At 45.5% G+C, this 23,949-nt stretch overlaps 1 protein-coding gene across 3 annotated transcripts in view; it reads right to left on the reverse strand.

Moving 5' to 3' along the window:
• The window catches only part of TRIM2 (tripartite motif containing 2), a 96,876-nt gene that overhangs the window by 25,213 nt on the left and 47,714 nt on the right, over positions 1-23,949 (reverse strand). For all 3 annotated transcript variants that reach the window (XM_047798278.1, XM_047798279.1, XM_047798280.1), the window contains 4 exons: positions 19,398-19,635; positions 10,113-10,264; positions 8,103-8,283; positions 6,455-7,178 (listed from right to left, as the gene is read on the reverse strand). In XM_047798278.1, coding sequence (XP_047654234.1) covers positions 6,455-7,178; positions 8,103-8,283; positions 10,113-10,264; positions 19,398-19,635 — 1,295 coding nt within the window. The remainder of the gene's footprint in view (positions 1-6,454; positions 7,179-8,102; positions 8,284-10,112; positions 10,265-19,397; positions 19,636-23,949) is intronic.

Genomic DNA, 23,949 nt, shown 5'->3' on the forward strand with positions numbered 1-23,949 from the left:
CCTAACCACTAGCCCACCAGGGAGCTCCCTGGCATTATTTATAATTTATTTTAATAGGACCATATAAATGTTAACAGGTGGAAACAGAAGGAACTTTGCTCAGAAATGACTGGCAAGGGAGTTCATAGATTTCATAGTTGCAGAAAGAGAACTAAGCCTCAGTTTTATAATTTCATTTATATTTTATATTCCAACGAGCAATTTGGTATTTGCTTATAGACATCAATGCGGTGCCTCAAGAAAGAGTAGACAGAGACACGCTACTGGTAGCCAGTGTCAAGCACAAGCTTAGGCTGCTTAGGAATAGGCAAGACTCCTCTGAAACTGGTTTCTGCATTTCTGCACTTCCTAGTGAAACTGTGATGGAATTAAACTCAGAATATAATCAACAGGGAATTGCTGGGTGAACCATTTCAGATCACCTGGTTCTCGCCAGACCCACATGGCAGTTGTTTAACTGAGACCCTGGACTCAAACAGTGACTCACCACCTCTCTTTCTAACATTAAAGAAAAATCGGAGATCGAGATCCTCAAAAGAACATCTTCTATGCGTGGGACAAACAGTTCTACTTTATTTCAGATGTTTCAGAAGAGATGACCTTATGGATAAAGGAATATGTGTGGCTGAATCACTTGGCTGTACACCTGAAACTAATGCAGCATCGTGGACCAACTATACTCCAACAACAACAAAAAAATTTTTAAGGAGTTCCTTGGTGGCTAGTGGGTTAAGGATCTGCTGTCTTCACTGCTGTGGCTCTGGTTATTGTGGTGATGCAAGTTTGATCCCTGGCCTAGGAACTTCTGTATGCCACAGGCATGGCAGAAAGAAGGAAAGATGATCTTTACACTTGATCTGCATAGAATCCCTATAACATGCAAGTCCATGGGATCAGCTAACACACTAAGAATGGCGTATTGGTATCTGTTGAGGGGCAGCAGGGAAAGGAGGGATTGGCCCTTGAAGGAGGTGTGTGCCACCTGGTATTAGCTTTTGGTCGCTCCTTCTGATGTCTGCATAACAGATGGTTAACAGGTACAGCAAAACCTAAGGACCACAAAAAGAAATAATTCTTCTAAAATGCTCTATTTATAAATACTTTTCAAAAGGTCAGAGTGGGGGACAAGGCCAGGATCCGTCAAGAATAAAAATTTAATTTACCAAAAGCATGGAAGTTATTAGCAGGATGGGAAACTAAGGACCACACATAATAGGGAGTTCCCACTGTGGCTCAGTAGTAACGAGCCTGACCAGTATCCATGAGGATGAGGTTTTGATCCCTGGCCTTGCTCAGTGGGTTAAGGATCCAGCGTTGCTGTGAGCTGTGGTGTAGGTCACAGATGTGGCTCGGATCTGGCATTGCTGTGGCTGTGGTGTGGGCCGGCAGCTGTAGCTCCAATTCAAGCCCTAACCTGGGAACTTTTCTATGCTGTGGGTGTGGCCCTAATAAAAAAAAAAAAAAAGACAATGAAAAACAGTCCTACTAGTGAGAGTGGAGAAGCGGCTGTAAAGGAAACCCAGGCCAGTCCAGATCCTCCTTCTGTAAAGTGCAAGTGCACCCACAGCTTCGCGGGCACACAGGCAGGGGGAGAAATACTGAAAAGGAGGGGAAGGAGGAACCACCCCAACAGTAGATGTGCATTGATTTGCTGTTCTTAAATCCATCTGCTGCTGTCTTTTATTCATGGTCCGTCCTGCTAAGGACGAAGCCTATTATTCTATTCAGAGGTGGCTCTGCAGGCAGCAGCAGCCGAGGTTTGAAAGGAAGGGAAAAAATGGAGACACTGGTGCTTTAGTAGAAGAAGATCAGGGGCGCCTGAGCCAAAAAGACTTAACTGCCCTTCTGAACAAAGAGAGGCGATGTGAGGGAGGGAAAATATAAGAGCAAAAAATACTAACATTATTTTCCTTCTCTGCAAAAATCAACACACATTTTTAAGTGTCAGTAGAAACAGCAAAGAACTGTATTTGGGGGTATAATTTTAAAACTTGGGAACATATTTGGAGTACCTGTTGTGGCTCTGCAGTAATGAACCCGACTAGTATCTATGAGGAGGAAGGTTCGATCCCTGGCCTTGCTTAGCGGGTTAAGGATCCAGCGTTGCCGTGAGCTGTGGTGTAGATTTTAGGCGAGGCTTGGATCTGCGTGGCTGTGGCTGTGGTGCGTGCTGGCAGCTACAGCTCCAATTAGACTCCTAGCCTGGGAACTTCCACATGCTGGCCCTAAAAAGACAAAAAAATAAAAAATTAAAAACTAAAACTCGGGAAGACGTTTAAGTTGAATTCCATACCAATACCGTTTGGAAGAAGAAGACAGACTCCACGCTCAGTTTGAAATGAATGTGAGGTGCTAATGCCTGTAAATGAGGGGCCATGAGAGCAATGTCTCTGCACTGCAGCTGACCACAAAGCTGGGAGAGGTTCTCCACTCTCCCCCACCACCCCAGGCTCTGGGCCTCGCTGTCACTCATGGTCTCATGATAGCTAGAGCTTCAGCCTGCGGCCCCACGTGGAAATAAAATCACAGGGCTGGAGGCACATCTGTTAGTCCCAGATTGCTTATGTATTTTTTACTTTTAAAGTTTTATTTATTTATTTTGACTGTGCCCACAGCATACAGAAATTCCCAGGCCAGGGCTCAAACCTACATTACATCATGGGAAAAAGAAGTGTCCAGTTTCAGCACTTGCATATACATTCTCTCTCACGCTCCCTATAACAAACCCAAGAACCAGTAAAACTAAATATGATCATTCCATTTTGTAGATGAGAAAATGAAGCCAGGCACATCACAAAGGTCGTAAGGAGAGAGAGTAAAGAATAAAACCTGCAGGGTTCCTCTTGTGGCTCAGTGGATTATCCGACTGCAGGAGTTCCTATTGTGGCTCAGTGGTAATGAACCTGACTAGTATCCATGAGGACTCAGGTTTGATCCCTGGCCTTGCCCAGTGGGTTAAGGATTTGGTGTTGCCATGAGCTGTGGTGTAGGTCACAGACTCAGCTTGGATCTGGTGTTGTTGTGGCTGTGGTGTAGGCCAGCAGCCGCAGCTCTGATTTGACGCCCAGCCTGGGAATGTCCATACATATATTTAAAAAAGCAAAAAATAAATAAAAAATCAGGAGATAGAACCTCCTTGCCTGCCCTCTTGCATCTCCCACAAGCATTCTATCTTAACAAATCTATTTCTTGCCTATTAAAAAAAAAAAAAAAAATCTGACTGCAGTGCCTTGGATCCCTGACTGCAGTGGCTTCAATCCCCAACCTGCCCCTGTGGGTTAAAGGATCCCTGGCGTTGCCACAGCTTCAGTGTAGCTTGCAACTATTGCTCAGGTTCAATTCTTGGCCCAAGAACTTCCATATGCTGTGGGTGCAGCCATCAAAAATAAAATAAAACAGAACAAAACAAAACCTGGTTCTCCTGACCCTTCATATTTTTTTTAATACACACATTATCTCTCTCTAATTGGACAGAGAATAAGCAGGTTTCTAAGGTGAGGATAATTACCCTTTGGGTTCATGTGCATCATGTTTTCTCCATAAAATCTTTCAGAAAACTCCCCTTTAACTGGTTCACTGTCTCCCTCACTAAACTGGGAGCTCTCCGGGGGCAGGGGTGACAACTGCCCTGTTCCCTGTTGCATCCTCCAGCACAGTGCAGTGCCTGGCACTCGGTAAATAAGAGCAGCATCTTTTTATGGATGAAATGCAAGAAGAGTTCCTAAGGATGAGGTTCTCAAGGGGTTTGGGCAGGGTTCCTATAATGACCTCAGGTGCCAAATTAGCATCATCTCCTCATTCAGAGATTTTTAGGGAGGGAAGGTGGTGGTTTACAGGGGGAGACAAGGAAGAGGAGTTATAAAATAGCATATCTTTCTGTAAAGACTTTGAACTCATGCTATGTGATTTGACATACCCATTTTTTGGGGGAGGAGGGGGCTGGCATGTGGAAATTCCTGGGCCAGGGATCAAACCTACACCACAGCAGTGACCTGAGCCACGGCAGTGAGAACGCCAGATCCCGAACCACTAGGTCGCCAGAGAACTCCTACACATCCACCTTCCATCACATGAAAGCACACTGATCTAGAGTACAAGGAGTGGTTCATTCAACATACCCTGAGGATTCATTAAGGCACGGTGTATGAATTACATAACTTGAAACAATTCAACCATAATAATTTTTTTACTCCCTTTCACATCTTCAGGCTTCCTCTTTGTTCGATGATTTTCTTTCGTAGCTGACAAAAGTGGCTCATGGCTTAAGTCTGCACACTCTAACAGTTCAGGAAAAACAATCTCTGTGCTTCAAGGAATCACCAATAGATGCTCTCAGCCACCTTCCTAAACTCATTCAGGATTGTTGTGCAATACAATATGAGACAGTAACTCATTCATAGTGGGCATAAATTATGTTTTCAGGCATGGGAGGTGTCAAACAGCTCAACTTTTAACCACAGTAGTTAAAGGACATTTTTTTTTTCTTGCCTTTTTAGGGCTGCACTTCCCAGTCTAGGAGTTGAGTCATAGCTGCAGCTACTGGCCTTTGCCACAGCCACTGCAACGCAGGATCTGAGCTACATCTGCGACCTACACCACACCTCACAGCAATGCCAGATCCTTAACGCACTGAGTGAGGCCAGGAATCAAACCCGCAACCTCATGGTTCCTGGTTGGATTCGTTTCCGCTGAGCCACAACAGGAACTCCACGGTAAAATTTTTTTAGACGCAAAGACAGCGGAGAATACCTAACGCCTTAAAAGCACATGCAAAACAGCCATTCTCATTTTTTTAGCTCCTCCTACATGCCAGGCATTAAGCTTGGAACTTAATTCTGAGAAGCAGATAATTTTATCTTTTCTTTTTGTGGATGTGGAAACTGAAGCCCAGAGAAGCTGAGAGACCTGCCCAAGGTTTAATTAAGTGGCAGAACCTGAGTGGCAGGCCTGGGAGGCTCCCAATTCTGTGCCAGTCCTGGGCCCTCCACTCTGCTTTGGTAGGGGTGTCTCAACAGCTCTGCCCCCACAGTACACAAATGCCAGTGGATGGAGGGCCTCCATGCCCTGATTGGACAGCTTACTTGTCATATCACGGTCTTTACCAAGATTCAGCCTAAAGAATAAAAATAACACAGGATAATATATAAGAAAGAAAAACAAGTAAGACAGCAGCTCAGAGTTCCCTGGTGGCTCAGCAGGTTAAGGATCTGGTGTTGTCACTGTGTGGCGCAGGTTCAATCCCTCACCCAGGAACTTTCATATCATGGGCATGACGAATAAACAAAAAAGCTTTTGCCCAGGAATGTTCCCAGGAGCCTTATTTTCCCAAGATGTTCTATGGAAAAAGTTCTAGGGTCAGAAAAATTTGTAAGTGCTGCCTGTTATCCCTCCTGTGCCTTGGAGACTTTCGGTGCATATTGGCAGATTGTAAAGGTACTGCAGCCAAAAAAAAAAAAAAAAAATCTTTTTCTTTCACTTAAACTAAGTTTTCCCCAATGTTTCTGAACCACAGAATTGTTTTTCTCCATGTGTCAATTAGCATCCCTTGCAAGGTAGGACCCAAGAGGCAGAAAGAGAAGCAGGCTGGAGATACTTTTAGATACAGTAGCTAAAAGGCCGACTTTTTAAAGAATCATCAAATGGTTGGTTGTTTTCATTGAGTCTCCTTTCTATTGAAAAAATGGACAGCTTAAAAAAAAAAAAAATCCAAGGCACTAAATCTGACAAGGGAAGGGCTATTTGCATCCCCAAATCTCTTGGCTTATCCTAAACCTTCTTGCTTCCGCCCCAACCCCATTCCATTCTCTGTTTCCACCCACCCTCCCCTCTTTGGGGCTGCTCTCCAGTTACAAACAACTGGATGGTGACCACATCTTGCAACGCACCATGCCCCTCGCCCCCGCCCTTACAATGCTGGAGCAGTGACAGGGAGGCGTCAGACTCTGCCTACAGCCACAGCCGGCGCCGCCGACAGAGTCCAGAGAAACGCGTGAAGTCATCTGATAAGAACCGTCGCCCAGCCTTGGGGCTAGGCAGGAGCACTCCAAAAACATTCCCAAGGTCGGGGGTGGGGTGGGGGATTACCAACATTTCCTTTAAATTGTCCAGATTACGACTGCTGAAATTTGTCTAATTCTCTTTCTGCTTATTTTCAGTTTCTAAAGGTCCGTAGTGAATATGCAGTAGCACTTGCGAGGTTACGCAGGAGGAGGAGGGGAGAAGATGAGGGGGAGAAGAAGGAGGAGGGAGAGGGGGAGAAGGAGAAGGAGGGAGGGGGAGGAAAGAGGAAGGGAAAGTAAACCTAGAAGACCATCCGAGCTCAGCTAATACAATACACCCGCGTCTCCCAAACACCTTCAGCCACAGCTGTGGCCTGCAAAGCTGCAACGCGCGACCCTCTCCCCGCCACCCTTGAACCGAAGCCACGCTCAGAGCGCAGCCGCCCGCTCCTTACCCACTCGGAAGATCAGATCGTCTTCGATGGGATTCTCTTTTCGTTTGCCGGTGCTGTACATGCTGGCGGGTCTCTTCACCGCCTTCTGCTTCACGTGGCCGCTCCCCGGGGACTTGACGCGCCTCTTCACGCCCTCAGTGGTGGGGGACACGTCAGCCGACCGGATAACCTTGAGCTTGAACGGGCTGCCGCGGATGTGCTGGTCGTAGAGCCGCAGCGACAGGGTGAAGTCGCCCTCCTTCTGCACGGTGTACAGGAACTCGTACGTGCCGTTCTTGTTGTCCAGGATCTCCCCGTCAGCCACGCTGCCGTCGGGCGTGCTCAGCTCCGCCGTGAGGTAGGCGTTGCCGGTTTTACACAGCTCGCCGTCTTTGTCCTTGGTTGTTATGGTGACGGACATGGGCTGCCCGATGATGGTCTGCCGCAGCCCCTCGCCCGTGGCCACCGTCTCGGAGGCGACGGCGTTGGTGGTTAAGATCGTCCCCAGGTTATGGATGGACTTCTTGAGCCCCTCGGTCTCCACGATGAAGTCCAGCTGGTCGTTTTCTCGCGGGTGCAGCGGGAAGTCCTGGTCTGCCAGTTCATTCAGCTTCTCGCTCATCTGCTTCTTCACGAGCAGCACTTCCGTCTCCGTGCCGTGGTTGAGGGCTTGCGCCGTGAAAGTGCTGCAGCTCTTGATGCTCTCCTGCCCCTCGAGCAGCGTGTCCAGCTGCGACTGCAGGACCTGTGGGAAAACCGAGGTGGGGTGAGCGCTTCCTGCAGCGCACGCGCGCTGCACCTGCCACGGTGGGGTGGCGGGTGGGAGGGCCAGCAGGGGCTTTCAGTTTAAACTGGTGAACCCGCTTCTAATGCTTAATCCGAAATCGCCTTCCTGGGTTACTTTGCTGTACAGCAGAAATTGGCAGAACATTGTAAATCAACTATAATTATTATATACATGTATAAATATAACCACCCTAAACCCCAAATCACCTTCCTAGTACCTCCTCTTTTCCTTCCTCCTCGTCCCTTCTCTCCCACACACATATTTCTGGGGTCATGTGCCTTTGATGGGGCAAGCACAAACGTCACCACACCACTGACAGCTTGGCAGCCAGATTGCTATGCCTGGCATTTGAAATATTCATTATTCATTATCTTTTCCTAGTGTCCAAAGCTCCCCTGTCACCACCTAAAGGAACAGAAACTGGACAAATGAAAACTCCACACCTGAGAATTAGACGCTTTCCTCCCCAGTTTTGTGACTGGACATGCAGAGTGAAACAAAGGCTGCAGTCACGGTTCACTGTGAAGTTGACTAACAGGTTGGTGTGGGTGAGAGAGCAATTAAGAGACTATTAGCCATTATAAGTAAGGAAGGAAAACAATCCGGTTTAGCCCTAAATCCTGAAACCTCTTATGTTCCATCTTGCCTTGTGTCAATTATAAAGTGGTATTTAAGGCCACAGGTTCCTAGTTTTGCTGAAAACAGGAAGGGAAAAAATAGCTGGATATGCCATTAAATGAAAACTACTGTTTTCTGAACAGCAGTGACACTTAAGGATTTATTTGAGTCTCCTTTACTGCTAGCTGAACACAGTGCGCTACCCAGAGAAGGCCCAGCACATCGTGCCTCTTACATGACTGGTATGAATGGCTGGAGTCTTACTTTGTGTTTGAGGCCATAGTTGACTTCCAGCTCCATAAGCAGCACACTTTTGCGCACGTTCAGAGTCTTCTGGAGCTCATCAAAGGTGGAATGGATGTCATCCACAATGCTGGCCTTTTGGTTGGTTAACTGATGGATGATTTCTGAGATGAACTGAAGAGCAGAGTCTATTTCTGGGAGCCTGGAGGACAGGTGTCAGAGGTCACTGTTTGAGTAACACGGAAATAGTAAAATCCATGCAAATCCTATATTTTGTCAAGAAACATTTTCTGTGCCTTTCATCGTCTTTAAAAAGTAATAATGGAAGAAGAGAATGAAGAAGACATGACATAATTACTGCCTTGGAAAGATGAGATTTTGAGGGCCCATGTCTATTTCAGTCTACCTCAATCATTTAATTTTAGTAATTGATGGTACAAATCCTTGAAGCTCTCAGAACCCCATGGCTTTTCCTAACCCTGCAAATCAGGCATTCTCAGGAGTTCCTGTTGTGGTTCAGCGGAAATGAATCTGACTAGTACCCATGAGGATGCAGGTTCAATCCCTGGCCTCGCTCAGTGGGTTGGAATCCGGTGTTGCTGTAAGCTGTGGTGTAGGTTGCAGATGTGGCTTGGATCTGGCATTGCTGTGGCTGTGGTGTAGGCCGGCAGCTGCAGCTCCGATTCGCCCCTAGCCTGGGAACCTCCAAATGCCATGAGTGTGGCCCTAAAAAGGCAATCGATCAATCAATCAATCGGGCATTCTCTAACTTGACACTATTGTTGATATTTGGGGCCAGATAAGTCTTTATTGCAGGCGACTTTCCTGTGCATTACAGGATGCTTAACAGCATCCTTTTCTCTACCCTCCCCCACCCAGCTGTGACACCAAATTCTCTCCAAGCATTGCCAGATGTCCCCTGGGGGTTACAATGGCCCATGGCTAAGAACTACTGTTCTCAATATGTAGCTATATCTTTCTTCTCAATTACATGAAAAACTTACCCAAACTCAGAGTTTTCTGGGAACTTCTTGCAGGTTTCCAAATTCCTTTTATTATTTATTTATTTATTTATTTATTGTCCTTTTGTCTTTTTAGGGCTGCACCCAAGGCATATGGAGGTTCCCAGGCTAGGGGTCCAATTGGAGCTGTAGCTGCCTGGCCTATGCCACAGCCACAGCAACGCAGTATCTGAGGCATGTCTGTGACCTACACCAAAGCTCATGGTAATGCTGGATCCTTAACCCACTGAGCAAGGTCAGGGATCGAACCCGCATCCTCATGTATACTAGTTGGGTTTGTTAACCACTGAGCCACACTGGGAACTCCCAGATTCTTTTAACTGGTGTAGAATAACCACATTTTTTCTCACTTCGACTATTGGTAGAGAGATTTATTTTCAGCGGCTGTTTAATTCTTCCCTTTGATCCTCATGCATCAACCCCCTATCCTGTTCCTTCATTTCTTTACCAAATAAAGAGCGTGGAAGCTGGGAAACAGAGCAAATTGAGCAGGTGCTGCTCAGGGCTGTTTCGCTGGGCTCAATCAGAGAGCAGCCAGTCACAGCTGGTGCAATGGGCCTCTACGTATGTCAAGAACAGCAGCTGAGGAGTTCCCTGGTGGTGCAGTGGGTTAAAGATCCAGCATAGTCACTGCTGCGGCAATGGTTTGATCCCTGGCTAGGGAGATTCCGTATGCTGAGGGTGGGCCCAAAAACAAACAAAAAAAGGACAGTAGCCCAGAAAGCCTCTGCAGACAGCCTGGTTTCAGGCACACATTTCAAAGTTCTGAGAGCATTTTCCTCAAGTATATTGGATCCATTTAGTCCTACCAAGGTGCTGAAAGGAAAGCCACCCCTTATAGCAAAAGGGGGCTGGAATTTTACCAGGGGAGAGGGGTTCCCCTCATCCCTCACTGGTTTATGACAACAGACCTTCGATCAAAGGAGAATTTATTTAGGCCACATGAACCTACTGTCCCTCTGGGAACACGAGACCTTGCAGCCACCGGCGGCCAGCTGGGAGCACACACCTTTTGTTGACAGCGTCCAGCTGGACCTGGAGGGAGGCCTTGTGCTGCTCCACCACGTCCTTGAGGGGGACTGTGGGGTGTTCCGCGTGCTCCCCTTCTGTGCACTCTTGGCACATGGCGGTCTCACAGGACTGGCAGTAAAAGTCCATCACCTGTGGGTGACACAAGAGCAATTCCAGGTTGAGTGCCGCTGACTGGGCGCCAGCTATGCACGCTCTCATTTAACGCTCCAGACCTATCTGGCCCATGGGTATGTTATATCTAGCTTCCCAGGAGAAAAGGAGACATAAACTGTTATGTGCCACATCTCAGAAGTGGACTGGACTCCAAAGCTGCTGCTGTGGCCACAAAACCAGCTTTTCTTGTCCACTCCCCTAGGGCGGGAGTGTGCAGGACTGTGGTGCTCAAACTGGACACTCTTTCTAAGTCACTGAGGACTCCATGCTTTTGGTTTATATGTGTTAAATCTATAGATATCATATTAAAAAGGGAAAATGAGAAACATTCCAAATTAGTTATTTATTCAAAGCAAAAATAAGCCCATGAAATGTTAACATGAATAATTTATGAGAAGTATATTTTGCCAAATAAAACATTTCTTGAGGAGAGTGGCATTGTTTTCATATTTGTAAATCTCTTCAGTGTCTGGCTTAAGAGAAGACAGCTGGAATGAATAAAGAAGATGTGGTACATATACACAATGGACTATTACTCAGCCATAAAAAAGGAGATGATGCCATTTTCAGTAACATGGATGGACCCAGAGATTAATGTACTAAGTAAAGTAAGTCAGAGAAAGATAAATATCATGACATCACTTATATGTGGAATTAAAAAAAATGATACAATGAAATTATTTACAAAATAGAAATAGACTCACAGACACAGAACAAACTTATGGTACCAAAGAGGGAAGGGGGGAGATAAATTTGGAGGATTAACATATATACACTATATATAAAATAGTTAATCAACAAGGACATACTGTACCTACTGTGCAGCACAGGGCACTCTACTCAATATTTTGTAATAGCTTATATGGGAAAAGAATCTGAAAAAGAAAGGCTATATGTACATGTATAACTGAATCACTTTGCAGTACACCTAAAACTAACACAACATTGTAAATCAACTATACTCCAATATAAAATAAAAATTAGGGAGCTCCCATTGTGCCACAGTGGAAATGAATCTGACTAGTATCCATGAGGATGCAGGTTCAATTCCCTGGCCTCGCCCAGTGGGTTAAGGATCTGGCGTTGCCATGAACCACAGTGAGCACAATATCCGTGAGGACGCAGCTTGGATCCCATGTTACTGTGGCTGTGGTGTAAGTGGGCAACTGTAGCTCCAATTCAACCCCTAGCCTCAAGAGATTCCATATGCCATGGGTGTGGCCCTAAAAAAGCAAAAAAAAAAAAAAAAATATATATATATATATATATAAATATAAATAAATAATCAGCTGTATTTCTATACACTAGCAATGAACAATCCAAAAGTGAAATTAAGACAATTCCATTTATAGTAGCATCCAAAAGAATTTCAAATACTTAAAGAATAAATTTAACTATGTATAAGACCTATACACTGAAAACTTAAAAAAATTTGGAGTTTTTTGTTTGTTTGTTTGGCTTTTTAGGGCCATACCTGTGGCATATGGAGATTCCCAGGCTAGGGGTCAAACTGGAGCTGCAGCTGCCAGCCTACACCACAGCCACAGCAATGCCGGATCCAAGCTGCATCTGTGACCTATGCCACAGCTCACGGCAACACCAGATCCTTAACCCACCGAATGAGGCCAGGGATCCAACCCACATCCTCATGGATACTAGTTGGGTTCATTACTGCTAAGCCACGATGGGAACTCTCAAAACATTTTTGAAAGAAATTGAAGAATACCTAAATAATGGAAATAAATGGAAAGATATCCCATACTCATGAATTGGATGACTTGGTATTGTTAAGAGAGCAACATTCCCCAAACTGATCTACAGATTCAGTGAAATATCTATCAACATTCCAACTTCTTTCTTCAGAGAAGTGAACAAGTTGTTCCTAAAATTCCTATAGAATTGCACTGGGACCTTTGAATAGCAAAAACAATCTCTAAAAAGAAGAACAAAATTAGAAGCCTCACGCTTCCAATTTTGAAACTTACCACCAAGCTAAAGTCATCAAAATTTGTGTCTTGGCAGGAGAAGGAAAGGAATATAGATCAATGGAATAGGTGGAGAGTCCAGAAATCACACATTTGTAGTCAACTGATTTTTGACAAAGGTGCCTAGACCACTCAATGGGGGAAATGAGTCTTTTCAACAAATGATGTCTAGGCCACTGGATATGTACATGTAAGAGAACAAAGGTGAATCCTTACCTCACTCCATACACAAACATTAACTCAAAACAGATTAGGGAGGTCCCTTCATGGCGCAGTGGAAATCCGACTAGAATCCACGAGGATTCGGGTTTGATCCCTGGCCTTGTTCAATGGGTCAGGGATCTGGTGTTGCCGTGAGCTGTGGTGTAGCTTGCAGGCTTGGCTTGGATCCTGCGGTTGCTGTGGCTGTGGTGTATGTAGGCTGGCAGCTGTAGCTCTGGTTCAACCCCTTGCCTGGGAACTTCCATATGCTGTGGGTATGGCCCTAAAAAGAAAAAACCAAACAAGACAGATTAATAACCTACATATGAGCAGTAAAACTATAAAAACCCTAGGAGAAAAACATAAGGGTAAATCTTCATGACCTTGGATTTGGCCATAGATTCCTAGATATGACACAAGAAACACAAGCAAAAAAAGGAAAAATAGATAACTTGAACTTCATCTAATGAAAAACTTGTGCAAAGAGCAGTACCAGGAAAGTAAAAGGAACGGGAAAAGTATTTTTAGTTATACATCTGATTAGGATGTAGCATCCAGAACATAGAAGGAACCCCTCAACTCAAGGAGAATCCAATTCAAAAATTGTCAAAGGAATTGAATAGACAATTCTTCAAAGAAGATAAACACATGGCCAATTTCTACAGGAAAACACGTTCTCTGTTATTCATCACTAGGAAAATGCAAATCAAAACCACAATGAGGGAGTTCTCCTGTGGCATGGTGGGTTAGGGATGTGGTGATGTCACTGCAAGTGGCTTGGGTTGTATGAAGATCCCTGGCCCAGGAACTTCACACGCCACAGGCGTGGTCCCCCTGCTCCCCTTCACATCAACCAGGATGGCTAGACTCAAAAAATCAGGTAATAACAAGTGTTGGTGAGAATGTGGAAAAATCAGAACTCTCATCCTTTGCTGGTGGGAATTTAAAATGGCATAGCTGCTGTGAAAACAGCTGGCATTCCTCATTACACATTACCATATGACCCAGCAAATCTTCTCCTAGGTATGCACCCAAGAGAACTGAAAACATCTGTCTACACAACAACTGCACATGAGTGTTCATAGCAGCATTATTCATAATAGCCAAAAGTGGAAACAGTTTTCTTGTGGCACAGTGGGTTATGGATCTGGTGTTGTCACTGCCAGTGTGGGCTGCTGCTGCCATGGCTTGGGTTCAGTCCCTGGCCTGGGAACTTTCATATGCCACGGGTGTGGCCAAAAAAAAAAAAAGTAAAAACAACCCAAATATTCATCAACTTATGAAGGCATCAACCAGTTGCAATATATCTGGATCGTGGAATATTATTTAGCCATAAAAAGGAACGAAGTTCTCCTATAGATGTTACAATAGAGATGAACCTGGAAAACATTATTCTGAGTGATAGAAGCCAGACTCAGAACATCACATATCATAGGGTTCCATTTATATGAAATGTTCAAAATGGATAAATCCATAGAGACAGAGAGCAAGCTGGAAGATGCCCAGAGCTAGGGTGGTGGGGAGGGACGAGGAGCTTAATAGGTATGGAGTCACTTTGGAGGACAATAAAAAACTTCTGGAATTAGACAGTGGTGATGTTTGCACAACCTTTGAAACATACTAAATGCCATTGAATTGTACACTTTAAAATGGTTAAAATGTTGACTGTTATATTACATGATTTTTACCTCAATTAAAAAAACAAAACAAAACTGGGGAGTTCCTGTCATGGCTTAGCGGAAACAAATCCTACTAGTTATTTATGAGGATGAGGGTTTGATCTCTGGCCTCAATCAGGGGTTCGGGGATCTGGCATTGCCATGAGCTGTGCTGTAGGTCACAGACGTGGCTCGGATCCCACGTTGCTGTGGCTGTGGTGTAGGCCAGCAACTGTAGCTCCAATTCAACCCCTAGCCTGGGAACTTCCACGTGCCTTAAAAAGACAAACAAACAGGAGTTCCCGTCGTGGCGCAGTGGTTAACAAATCCGACTAGCAACCATGAGGTTGCGGGTTCGGTCCCTGCCCTTGCTCAGTGGGTTAACGATCCTGCGTTGCCGTGAGCTGTGGTGTAGGTTGCAGACGCGGCTCGGATCCCGAGTTGCTGTGGCTCTGGCGTAGGCCAGTGGCTACAGCTCCGATTCGACCCCTAGCCTGGGAACCTCCATATGCCGAGGAAGCGGCCCAAAGAAATAGCAAAAAAGACAAAAAAAAAAAAAGAAAAAAAAAACGACAAACAAAAACTGATTGCACCTTTGAAGAGTTAGCAGCAGACCTGGTAACGGTGTCTGGTTCTGTATCCTGTTTCTTGGGGAGTCAAGGCCCTGAAATGGTCCTGAGGTGTCAACAACTAATCATTCTCAAATGCCTGTGCCCAGGTTCTGACAGCTTTGACTCAAGCTGAGACTTAATTGCGTGAGGTTTTCGACAACTGAGCTGAGCGCATCCCTCCTGGATGAAGATGATGCTGCTGCTCCCTGGGATGGGGGCGGCCAGAGGCCAGGAGGAGCTTAAGGTTGACAGGCCATCACCATCTGTGTTCATCCCAAGAGAAGCTGGCAGGGCTGTATGCATTACTAATGTGCTGAAAAGGATGGTCAGGGCCCTGCAGCCAACCCTGAGGCTTCCGGAAATGGGGACTGATTAGTGGCAGGCCATTCTAAACAAGGATCTCTCCTTTGCACCTCTTAACGCCTCAGCAATGGGGCTTAATGATCCTTTGTGTTCTGGGACTTTGAGGCCTGAGCTCAAATGTCTGCTTTCAGTGGCAAAGACCCTCATAAATCACTGATCATTATTCCCCTTTTTCTCCGTATTTGAACAATGCAGCCACAGCAGTTAATGAGAAGACAGACAGTGTCACAGCACTTAAAGTAAATGACAGGCTCTCACCCACATACGAGAATCAGCACCAGGCAGTTGACAGCAGCAACATCCTGCTTTATTGTTAATTACTCGATTTTATTAACCTTCAGACGCTTGAATTGTTTTTAAAGATTTACCCATGGCAATTAACTACAGCCATTAGCTGTACTATTGCGTGCATTTGGCTTGAATATGCAATGAGGATTGCTGTTTCAGAGCAACAGCGGTGAAATCCTAGAGTCTGTGATGGAACAACAGAATGAATGACTCTTGACAGGCGGTTCGTCCTCCAAGGCCTCTTGCTGGCTTATAAATTTGGTGATTGCTGAGAATCATAAGGACCCAGCCTAGAGAAAGTGCTCAGAACACCCTTTAAATGGCTTCATTCACCTAAAAGAGGCTCCAACTCTTGAGACAGAATTAATGTTTAATGTGATTTGATGTGCTAGGTTTGGCAGAGAGAGAAGGGAGAGTTTTAACCTAAAGGCTTCTTTAAGTTTGCTGGAATTAGCATCTATGAGAGTGTTTCTCCTCAGTAGCCTGTGGCACCCAAGAGTGTGAGCTGCCCAGGAAAGCTCAAGAAAGCTTCAGGAATTCTTTGTGAAGTTTCTCATTTTTTCCATCTATCATCGTTGGCCTTTTATTTATCTCCTGTGAATTCTTTAAGTTCGATGCTCATGTTCTTTTGTGATATCCATATATATATATTTTTTGTCTTTTTGTCTTTTTGTTGTTGTTGCTATTTCTTGGGCCGCTCCCGCGGCATATGGAGGTTCCCAGGCTAGGGGTTGAATCGGAGCTGTAGCCACCGGCCTACGCCAGAGCCACAGCAACGCAGGATCCGAGCCGCTTCTGCAACCTACACCACAGCTCACGGCAACGCCGGATCGTTAACCCACTGGGCAAGGGCAGGGACCGAACCCGCAACCTCATGGTTCCTAGTCGGATTCGTTAACCACTGCGCCACGACGGGAACTCCCATATTTTTCTTAATTAGTAAGTGCTCTTACTTTTACCATGTAAAAATTTGATGTTTTTGTTTTTTCTTTTTCTTTTCTTTTTTGGCTGCCCCCACCCCCAGCATATGGAGTTTCTGGACTAGGGATCAGATCCGAGCTGTGCTGGGTCGGGAATTCAACTTGCACCCCAGAGCTCCAGAGACACTGCCAATCCTGTTGTGCCATAGCGGGAACTCCTGTTTTTTTTTTTTTTTTTTTTTTGCAGGGGTGGGGGGGGTTGACCATACCAGTAGCATGCAGAAGTTCCTGGGCCAGGAATTGAACCCGAGCCACAGCAGTGACAATGCTGAATCTTTAACCACTAGGCCGCCAGGGAACTCCTGGGGTATTTTAAGTAAGAATTTTACAGCTACTTTCATAAAGCGAATGATTCCTAGTTTTCTTGTTCAGTCTCCAATAGATTTTGGTGTCAGCATTATGGGTATATCATAGGTGAATTGGAGAGCTTCCTTTCTTTTCTTATGATCCAGAAGTAAACATACTATGAATCATATATGTTTTATACAGGTTTGAAGGCATTTGGTTTTAAAATAACTTTCACCAGTTTCATCCAAGATTTTACGTCTACTTGGGTTTTCTAGATCTTTTTTTTTTTGGTCTTTTAGGGCCGCACTGGCGGCATGTGGAGGTTCCCAGGCTAGGGGTTGAATAGGATGTAGCTGCAGACCTACACCACAGCCACAGCAACATGGGATCTGAGCGGCGTCTGCGACCTACCCCACAGCTCATGGCAATGCCAGATTCTTAACCCACTGACTGAGGCCAGGGATTGAACCTCGTCCTCATGGTTGTTAGGTTCATTAACCACTGAGCCATGACAGGAACTCCCTCTTGATCATTTGTAAGTTTCCTAGATTAATCATTCATTTCATTCAAACTTTCAATATATTAGCCTTTAGCACAGAGACTGGATTTACTAATTTTAAAATCTTTTAAGTCTGTGCTGATATCTCTTTATTAGTCCTAATTTGATTTGTTTATATTTACCCTTTGTTGCTTTATCAGATGTCAGATTATTTCTTTAATTAAAAAAATTCAGCTCTTGAATTTATTCATCAACTCAATGGTTTCAGTATTTTCAAACTCTCTAAGGTTATCTTTATCCTTTTCTTTCGTTTATGTTCCATACGTTTATTTTGTTGTTCTGTTTCTAACTTCCTGAAATGAAGTTTTTGAATAAAAGAGACTATTTAAACCTATAAAAGAGATTATTTAAACCTATAAAATTTCCTGAGTGTAGATATGACTTTATCTTATACATTTAATAAAGTTTCCACTTTCAGTATTTTGTAAATAGTCACATTTTGCTATTTCTTCTTTGACTGAATAACTATAACCTTTCTAAAAAGATTTGGGGTTTCTTCCCTAACATATGTTACTAAAGTAATTTTATTGCTTTGTGGTGTAGGAACTTGGTCTACACAATGGGAAAATACAGTGATTTTTTTTAATGATCTATGAATATGATCCATTTGAATTGCTCAAATTCTCACAGTCTTAATAGCTTTGTTGAATAGATTTTAGTATATGCCTTTTATTCTGGGGAGGCAGAGTCTCAAATGAAATAGTGCTCTTTTCTCTGAAATCCATCTTTCCTTTTCCAAGTTCATTGATGCTGCTTTTGTTCTACCCCTTCTATCACCTCTCAGTTGGACAACTCAATACTAAATTCAGAGCTGGTATTGCAGCCTCCAGTCTCGGCTACTCTATCCCTCCAAAATGCCACTAAAATACCTACCTCCTGTTTAAAAGGAGTTTTTTTTGTTTTTTTGTCCATGGCATATGGAGGTTCCCAGGCAAGGAGCTGAATCGGAGTTGTAGCTGCCGGCCTACGCCAGAGCCACAGCAACGCTAGATCCAAGCCTCGTCTGTGACCTACACCACAGCTCACGGCAATGCTGGATCCTTAACCCACTGAGCGAGGCCAGGGATCGAACCTGTGTCTTCATGGATACTAGCTGGGCTTGTCAACCACTGAGTCCTGATGGGAACTCCCTGTTTAAACTTGCTGCTTGTGGGAACCTTTCCTTGATGACATTCAGCTCATGACAATTTCTCCCCTCTATCTTTCTGGACTCATCCCTATTTCCATCACCACCCCGTCTCTATGCTTTAGCTACACTGAGCTACAAGCTCTTGCCCAAATTCCACCACACTCTTGCCTTTCCTTATTAATGTCATCTTTTCAGTTGCCCTTGTTTCTCATTCTGACTGTCCTTTACACCCCAAAGTTGGACCAGTGTGTAAGTAGATCTCGAGATGTTTCTACAAATGTACTCCCCTCTCAAGTCAGATCTCCAGAGAGCCCCGTGCCCGGACTGCACTTTAGGAGAACTCAAGTACCTGATAGAAATGCTTTCATAGACTAGTATTTAGAATGTGAGTCCTAGAGTTCCCGTCCTGGCTCAGCAGTAACAAACCCAACTAGTATACATGCGGGTGAGGGTTTGATCCCTGGCCTCGCTCAGTGTGTTAGAGATCTGGCGTTGCCGTGAACTGTGGTGTAGGTTGTAGACGAGATCAGATCCCGAGTTGCTGTGGCTGTGGCACAGGCTGGTGGCTGTTGCTCTGATTTGACCCCTAGCCTGGGAACTCTCATATGCTGCAGGTATGGCCATAAAAGGAAAAAAACAAAAACAAAAAAACAACCCCAAACCTCCCCGAAAATGGTCACTAATTAACATTTTAAAATCAATGTTAACTTGAAGAACTTATCTATTATTAAATCTTTATCCATCATTTATTACACAGATGTGTATGTGGGTCAAAGTATGCCCAGCTTACAAAGAGTTGTGGGTGTGCTCTCCTGGGGAAACCCACAATTTGTGCTCAGTGGACACACTGAAGATTGATCTCATTATTGAAATAGATTTGGGCAGAGAAAGGAAGCAGGTGCACCAGTCTGAGGATGGGTACACGGTGTTTTTAGTCACTCCTCTTCCAGGAGGAGCTCTATGTTAGTGGATAACCTCCGATTGCCCAAAGCCTCCCCAAATCAGGCAGCCACGCAGCCAGGCAAAGCCTGCGACCCGCTCACTTACATTCCCATCGTGGTTTGGGCAAGACAGAGGCTTTCCTGCAGCCACAGCAGTGACTGTCTCCAGAATAGAGGACTCCTCGGCGTTGCTGCCAGGAGTTCGCTGAAGCACATCCATCAGGTTCGTGATGAAAAAGTTGTTCTGGAGCGCGGCCACCCCCTTCTCGGGCAGGATGGAGGTCTGGCGGCACACCGGACAGGAGAGGGTTAAGCTGTAGGCGGGGATGTAGTTCTGTAGGCACCTGTCGCGGGAGCAGAAGCAGGGCTGTCATTAGCGGGGCTCTTGGGGTGGGAACCATGCAGGGTCTCCTGGACTACGCGGCTACTTCGCATAAACGTCCCTTGTGTGCTCCCTCACTAGGAAAAGATTGCTTCTCAACCCAACAGGTTAACTTCACGTCGGACCTGTTAACTGAGCAGGCAAATGATTCTGCTCGAGGAATCATTGACTTCATGGAGTGTTTCCCGGAGCTTAGCCGCACAAACAAAGTGTGGTCCAGTTAAGCCTCTGCGGCCTCAAAGGGGAGCCTGGAAGAACCCCAGGATCGCAGGATGCACTCCAGGCTTAAGGAATCAGAGTCCTAGGCAATGTGTATGCACCTTTAAGGGTGAGAAGCCTTGGCCTAGACTCTCTAGTAAGACAGTCATGAACTTGTGCACTCTTGTACAAACTGGGAGAATCATGTCACCTTTCTTTGGGTTAGCATGCAGACGCTCCTTACACACAAAATCCTAAGGTCATCTCTGATGTTAAAAATGCATCAAAGTGGAAATGGGTTGTTTGAAACAGGGATGGGATGGAAGTGCTTGGGAGCTCAGTAGGTTAAGAATTGGATGTCGTCGCTACTGGGGCTTGGGTTTGATCCCTGGCCCCTGAACTTTCGCATGCAGTGGCACAGCCAAAGAAAACAAACACCAAAAAGAAACAGGGATGGGACATTCCGTCTCACTGACACGCTCTCTTCCTGCCTCTCGTGAAGAGCCATCAACTTAATTGATTTAATGAGCGAAATAAATGGCTAATAATGACAGACGTATTGCTCGCTAAATTCAGAGTACAGTTGACTCTGGAACAGTGGGGAAGTTAGAGGTGCTTTGACAGAAAATCCATGTACAACTCACAGCCAGTCCCCCGTTAACTGGCCCCTAAGCATCTGCAGATTCACCCAACCAGGGATGATGGTGCTGATCCTGTGGTTCCTACTATCGGAAAAAATCCATATGTAAGTAAACCCGTGCACTTCACACTCATATTGTTTGAGGGTCTTCTGTACTTCTGATAATCTCATGACCCCTTTTAAGCATTTGAGGAGACACAGGAAGGATTTGGGCAGGCAAGGGCACAGCAAGAGTTCAAAACCAGACAATTCGGCACCAGAATATACGCTCAACGTAACCACGCTGTACAATGTTCCCCAGTATCTCCAACAAGCAGAATCTGAAATCCTCTGATTTCACCCCATTTCTTCTATCTTGAAGATGGGGTAAGATATGAGGTTATCTGACCTTCCCAATGTCACACAAGCAGAGAGCACTGAGCCAAAGCTAGAGATGAAACAGTTTAGCAAGCTAAGGTCAATAGTGACATCTAAATCTAACAGACATGTTTCAACTGTCTAGAACTAGACTAGACTTCTCAGCGGCATTCATCAAGCCTGACCTCTGCCTCCCTACCCCTCCTTTTCTTTCTTTCTTTCTTTCTTTCTTTCTTTCTTTCTTTCTTTCTTTCTTTCTTTCTTTCTTTCTTTCTTTCTTTCTTTTCTTTAGTTTCTTTCGTTCTTCTTCTTTCTTTCCTTTTTTCTTTCGTTCTCCTTTCCTTTCCTTTCTTTATCTTCTTTCTTCTTTCCTTCTTCTTCCTTCCTTCCTTCCTTCCTTCCTTCCTTCCTTCCTTCCTTCCTTCCTTCCTTCCTTCCTTCTTTTTTTTTTGAATCTTTTTAGGGCTGCACCTGTGGCATGTATGGAGGTTCCCAGGCCAGGGATCTAATTGGAGCTGCAGCTTCCGGCCTAAGCCACAGCCACAGCAATGCCAGATCTGAGCCAGGTCTGCAACCTACACCATAGCTCATGGCAACAATGGATCTTTAACCCACTGAGCGGGGCCAGGGATCAAACCCTTGGCTTCATGGCAACTTGATCTTTCCTGGCGTATGACGCCATCCACCTGGTTCTCCTTCTGCCTGCTCTATCTCTTCTACTGAGTCAGTATAGTTTGGAGTTAATCAAGGCTTATTGTAAGCCCTCTTCTCTCTTTGGGATATTATATTTTAGTACATAAAGTACCCCACTCCATGTTTATATTTCAGGTCTCCTCTGAGCCACATATCTGTACACCAACTGCTCTCTTGACATCTCTTAGATGCCCTGCAGGTCCTAGAACTCCCCATGTCCAAAACCAAACCCATGATCTTGCTGCAAACTGTGTCTCCGCCTGTCTCAATGAACAGCACCTTGGTCATCTAAGCAATCCAGAACTAGGACTTGCTCCTTCTTTTTCTGTTTTACAGCCGCACCTGCAGCATATGGAAGTTCCCAGGCCAAGGGTCAAATTGGAGCTGCAGCTGCAGGCCTATGCCACAGCCACAGCAATGCTAGATCTAAGCCGAAGATCTGAGTCTGTTTTTCTTTATTAGAAGCAGATTATTTTATTTTATTCTTTTTACCACTGCACCTTCGGCATATGGAGGCTCCTCAGTCAGGGGTTGAATCGGAGCCACGTCTGTGACCTACACAGCAGCTTGCAGCAATGTGGGATCTTTAACCCACTGAGCGAGGCCAGGGATCAAACCACATCCTCGCAGAGACGATGTCGGGTCCTTAACCCACTGAGCCACGACAGAACTCCTGGAGTAGTTTGTAAACAGTAATTCCCTGATAGGCCTTCACAGTCCACGGCAACCCACCACCAATGCCTGGAAATTCTTAAATGTCTTTCCAGCGCGCCCAGGTCTCCGGCTCTGCATCACACCACTCTGGCTTAGATTTCCGAGTAGCCCTACCCCTGGTTCACCATCACCCGCCTTGAACCTCCTCACCCTTCTCCTTATGGCAACCAGAGAGACATCCCCCACACTCAAAGCTGACCCTATAAACCTCCTTCCTCCTCACAGCTAAGATGAAACGCTGCCACGGCTGCCTCCACTTACAGTGCAAGCAAGAACCTGCATGTGGTGATATGGATTATGAACGTCTGGGATCGGCACCTACGTGTTTTCTGTCTTTTCCCCTCATTTGATGCACATCTGCCACACAGGGCTTCTGTCAATCTTTCCAAAGTCTCGTGGTCCCTGTCACGCTACACCTTTGCAAATAGATGACATTCTTTTCTTCTGCTCACTCCCCTATGCTAAATTAATTCTTTCTTTCTTTTCTTTTTCTTTTTTTTGCTTTTTTAGGGCTGCATATGGAAGTTCCCAGGCTAGGAGGTTGAGTCAGAGCTGCAGCTGCCAGCCTACACCACAGTCACAGCAACGTCGGACCCAAGCTGCATCTGCAACCTACACCACAGCTCATGGCAACACCGGATGCCTGACCCACTGAGCGAGGCTAGGGATGGAACCTGTGTCCTCATGGATACTAGTCAGGTTTGTAACCTGCTGTGCCACAACGGGAACTCCAATTCTGACTCATTGTTGGGCTTTCTGCCTAATCATCACTTCTTCAGGAACGCTTCCCTGATGACAGCCGATTCCCGTCTAATGGGGCCGCTTGTGTCTTTCTAATGTGTAGCCCTTGTCACTGCTTTAATTTCACATCAATCAGAGGGATTAGGTGGTTACTGACTGGCTCCTCCACTAGGCTGTAAGCGTCATGAGGCCAGGGGCTGTGTTTCTCTTCCAAGTCCCCCTGCTGGTGATATTTTGTCTTTTTTTTTTTTTTTTTTTTGTGCTTCCCAGGGCCACAAATGTGGCACATGGAAGCTCCCAGGCCAGGGATAGAATCGGAGCCACAGCCACCAGCTTACACCACAGCCACAGCAACTCAGGATCCAAGTCGTGTCTGTGACCTACACCACAGCTCACGGCAACGCCAGATCCCCAGCCCAGTGAGCAAGGCCAGGTATCAAACCCACATCCCCATGGATCCCAGTCAGGATCATTAGCCACTGAGCCACGAAGGGAACTCCTGACATTCTGGAAGAAATGAGAGTAAGAGGGCAGCTGCCCACCAAGCAGCTGGTGTTTGTGCCCAGCACGGGGTGGCGTTGAGGGATCCCAGGTCTCACGTTCTTCTGAGCCCTGAAGGTCTGACTCTACAAAAACAAAATTTTCTTTTCTTTTTTTTTTTTTTGTCTTTTTGTCTTTTTGCCTTTTCTAGGGCCGTACCCATGGCATATGGAGGTTCCCAGGCTAGGGGTCTAATCGGAGCTGTAGCCGCTGGCCTACACCAGAGCAACATAGGATCTGAGCCGCATCTGTGACCTACACCACAGCTCACGGCAATGCCGGATCCTTAACCCACTGAGCAAGGCCAGGGATAGAACCCTCAAGGTTCCTAGTAGGATTCATTAACCACTGAGCCACAACGGGAACTCCCCAAATTTTCCTATTTTAAAGGAA

This window comes from Phacochoerus africanus, chromosome 10, assembly GCF_016906955.1.
Source record: "Phacochoerus africanus isolate WHEZ1 chromosome 10, ROS_Pafr_v1, whole genome shotgun sequence".
In the NCBI taxonomy this organism is placed as follows: Eukaryota; Metazoa; Chordata; class Mammalia; order Artiodactyla; family Suidae; genus Phacochoerus; species Phacochoerus africanus.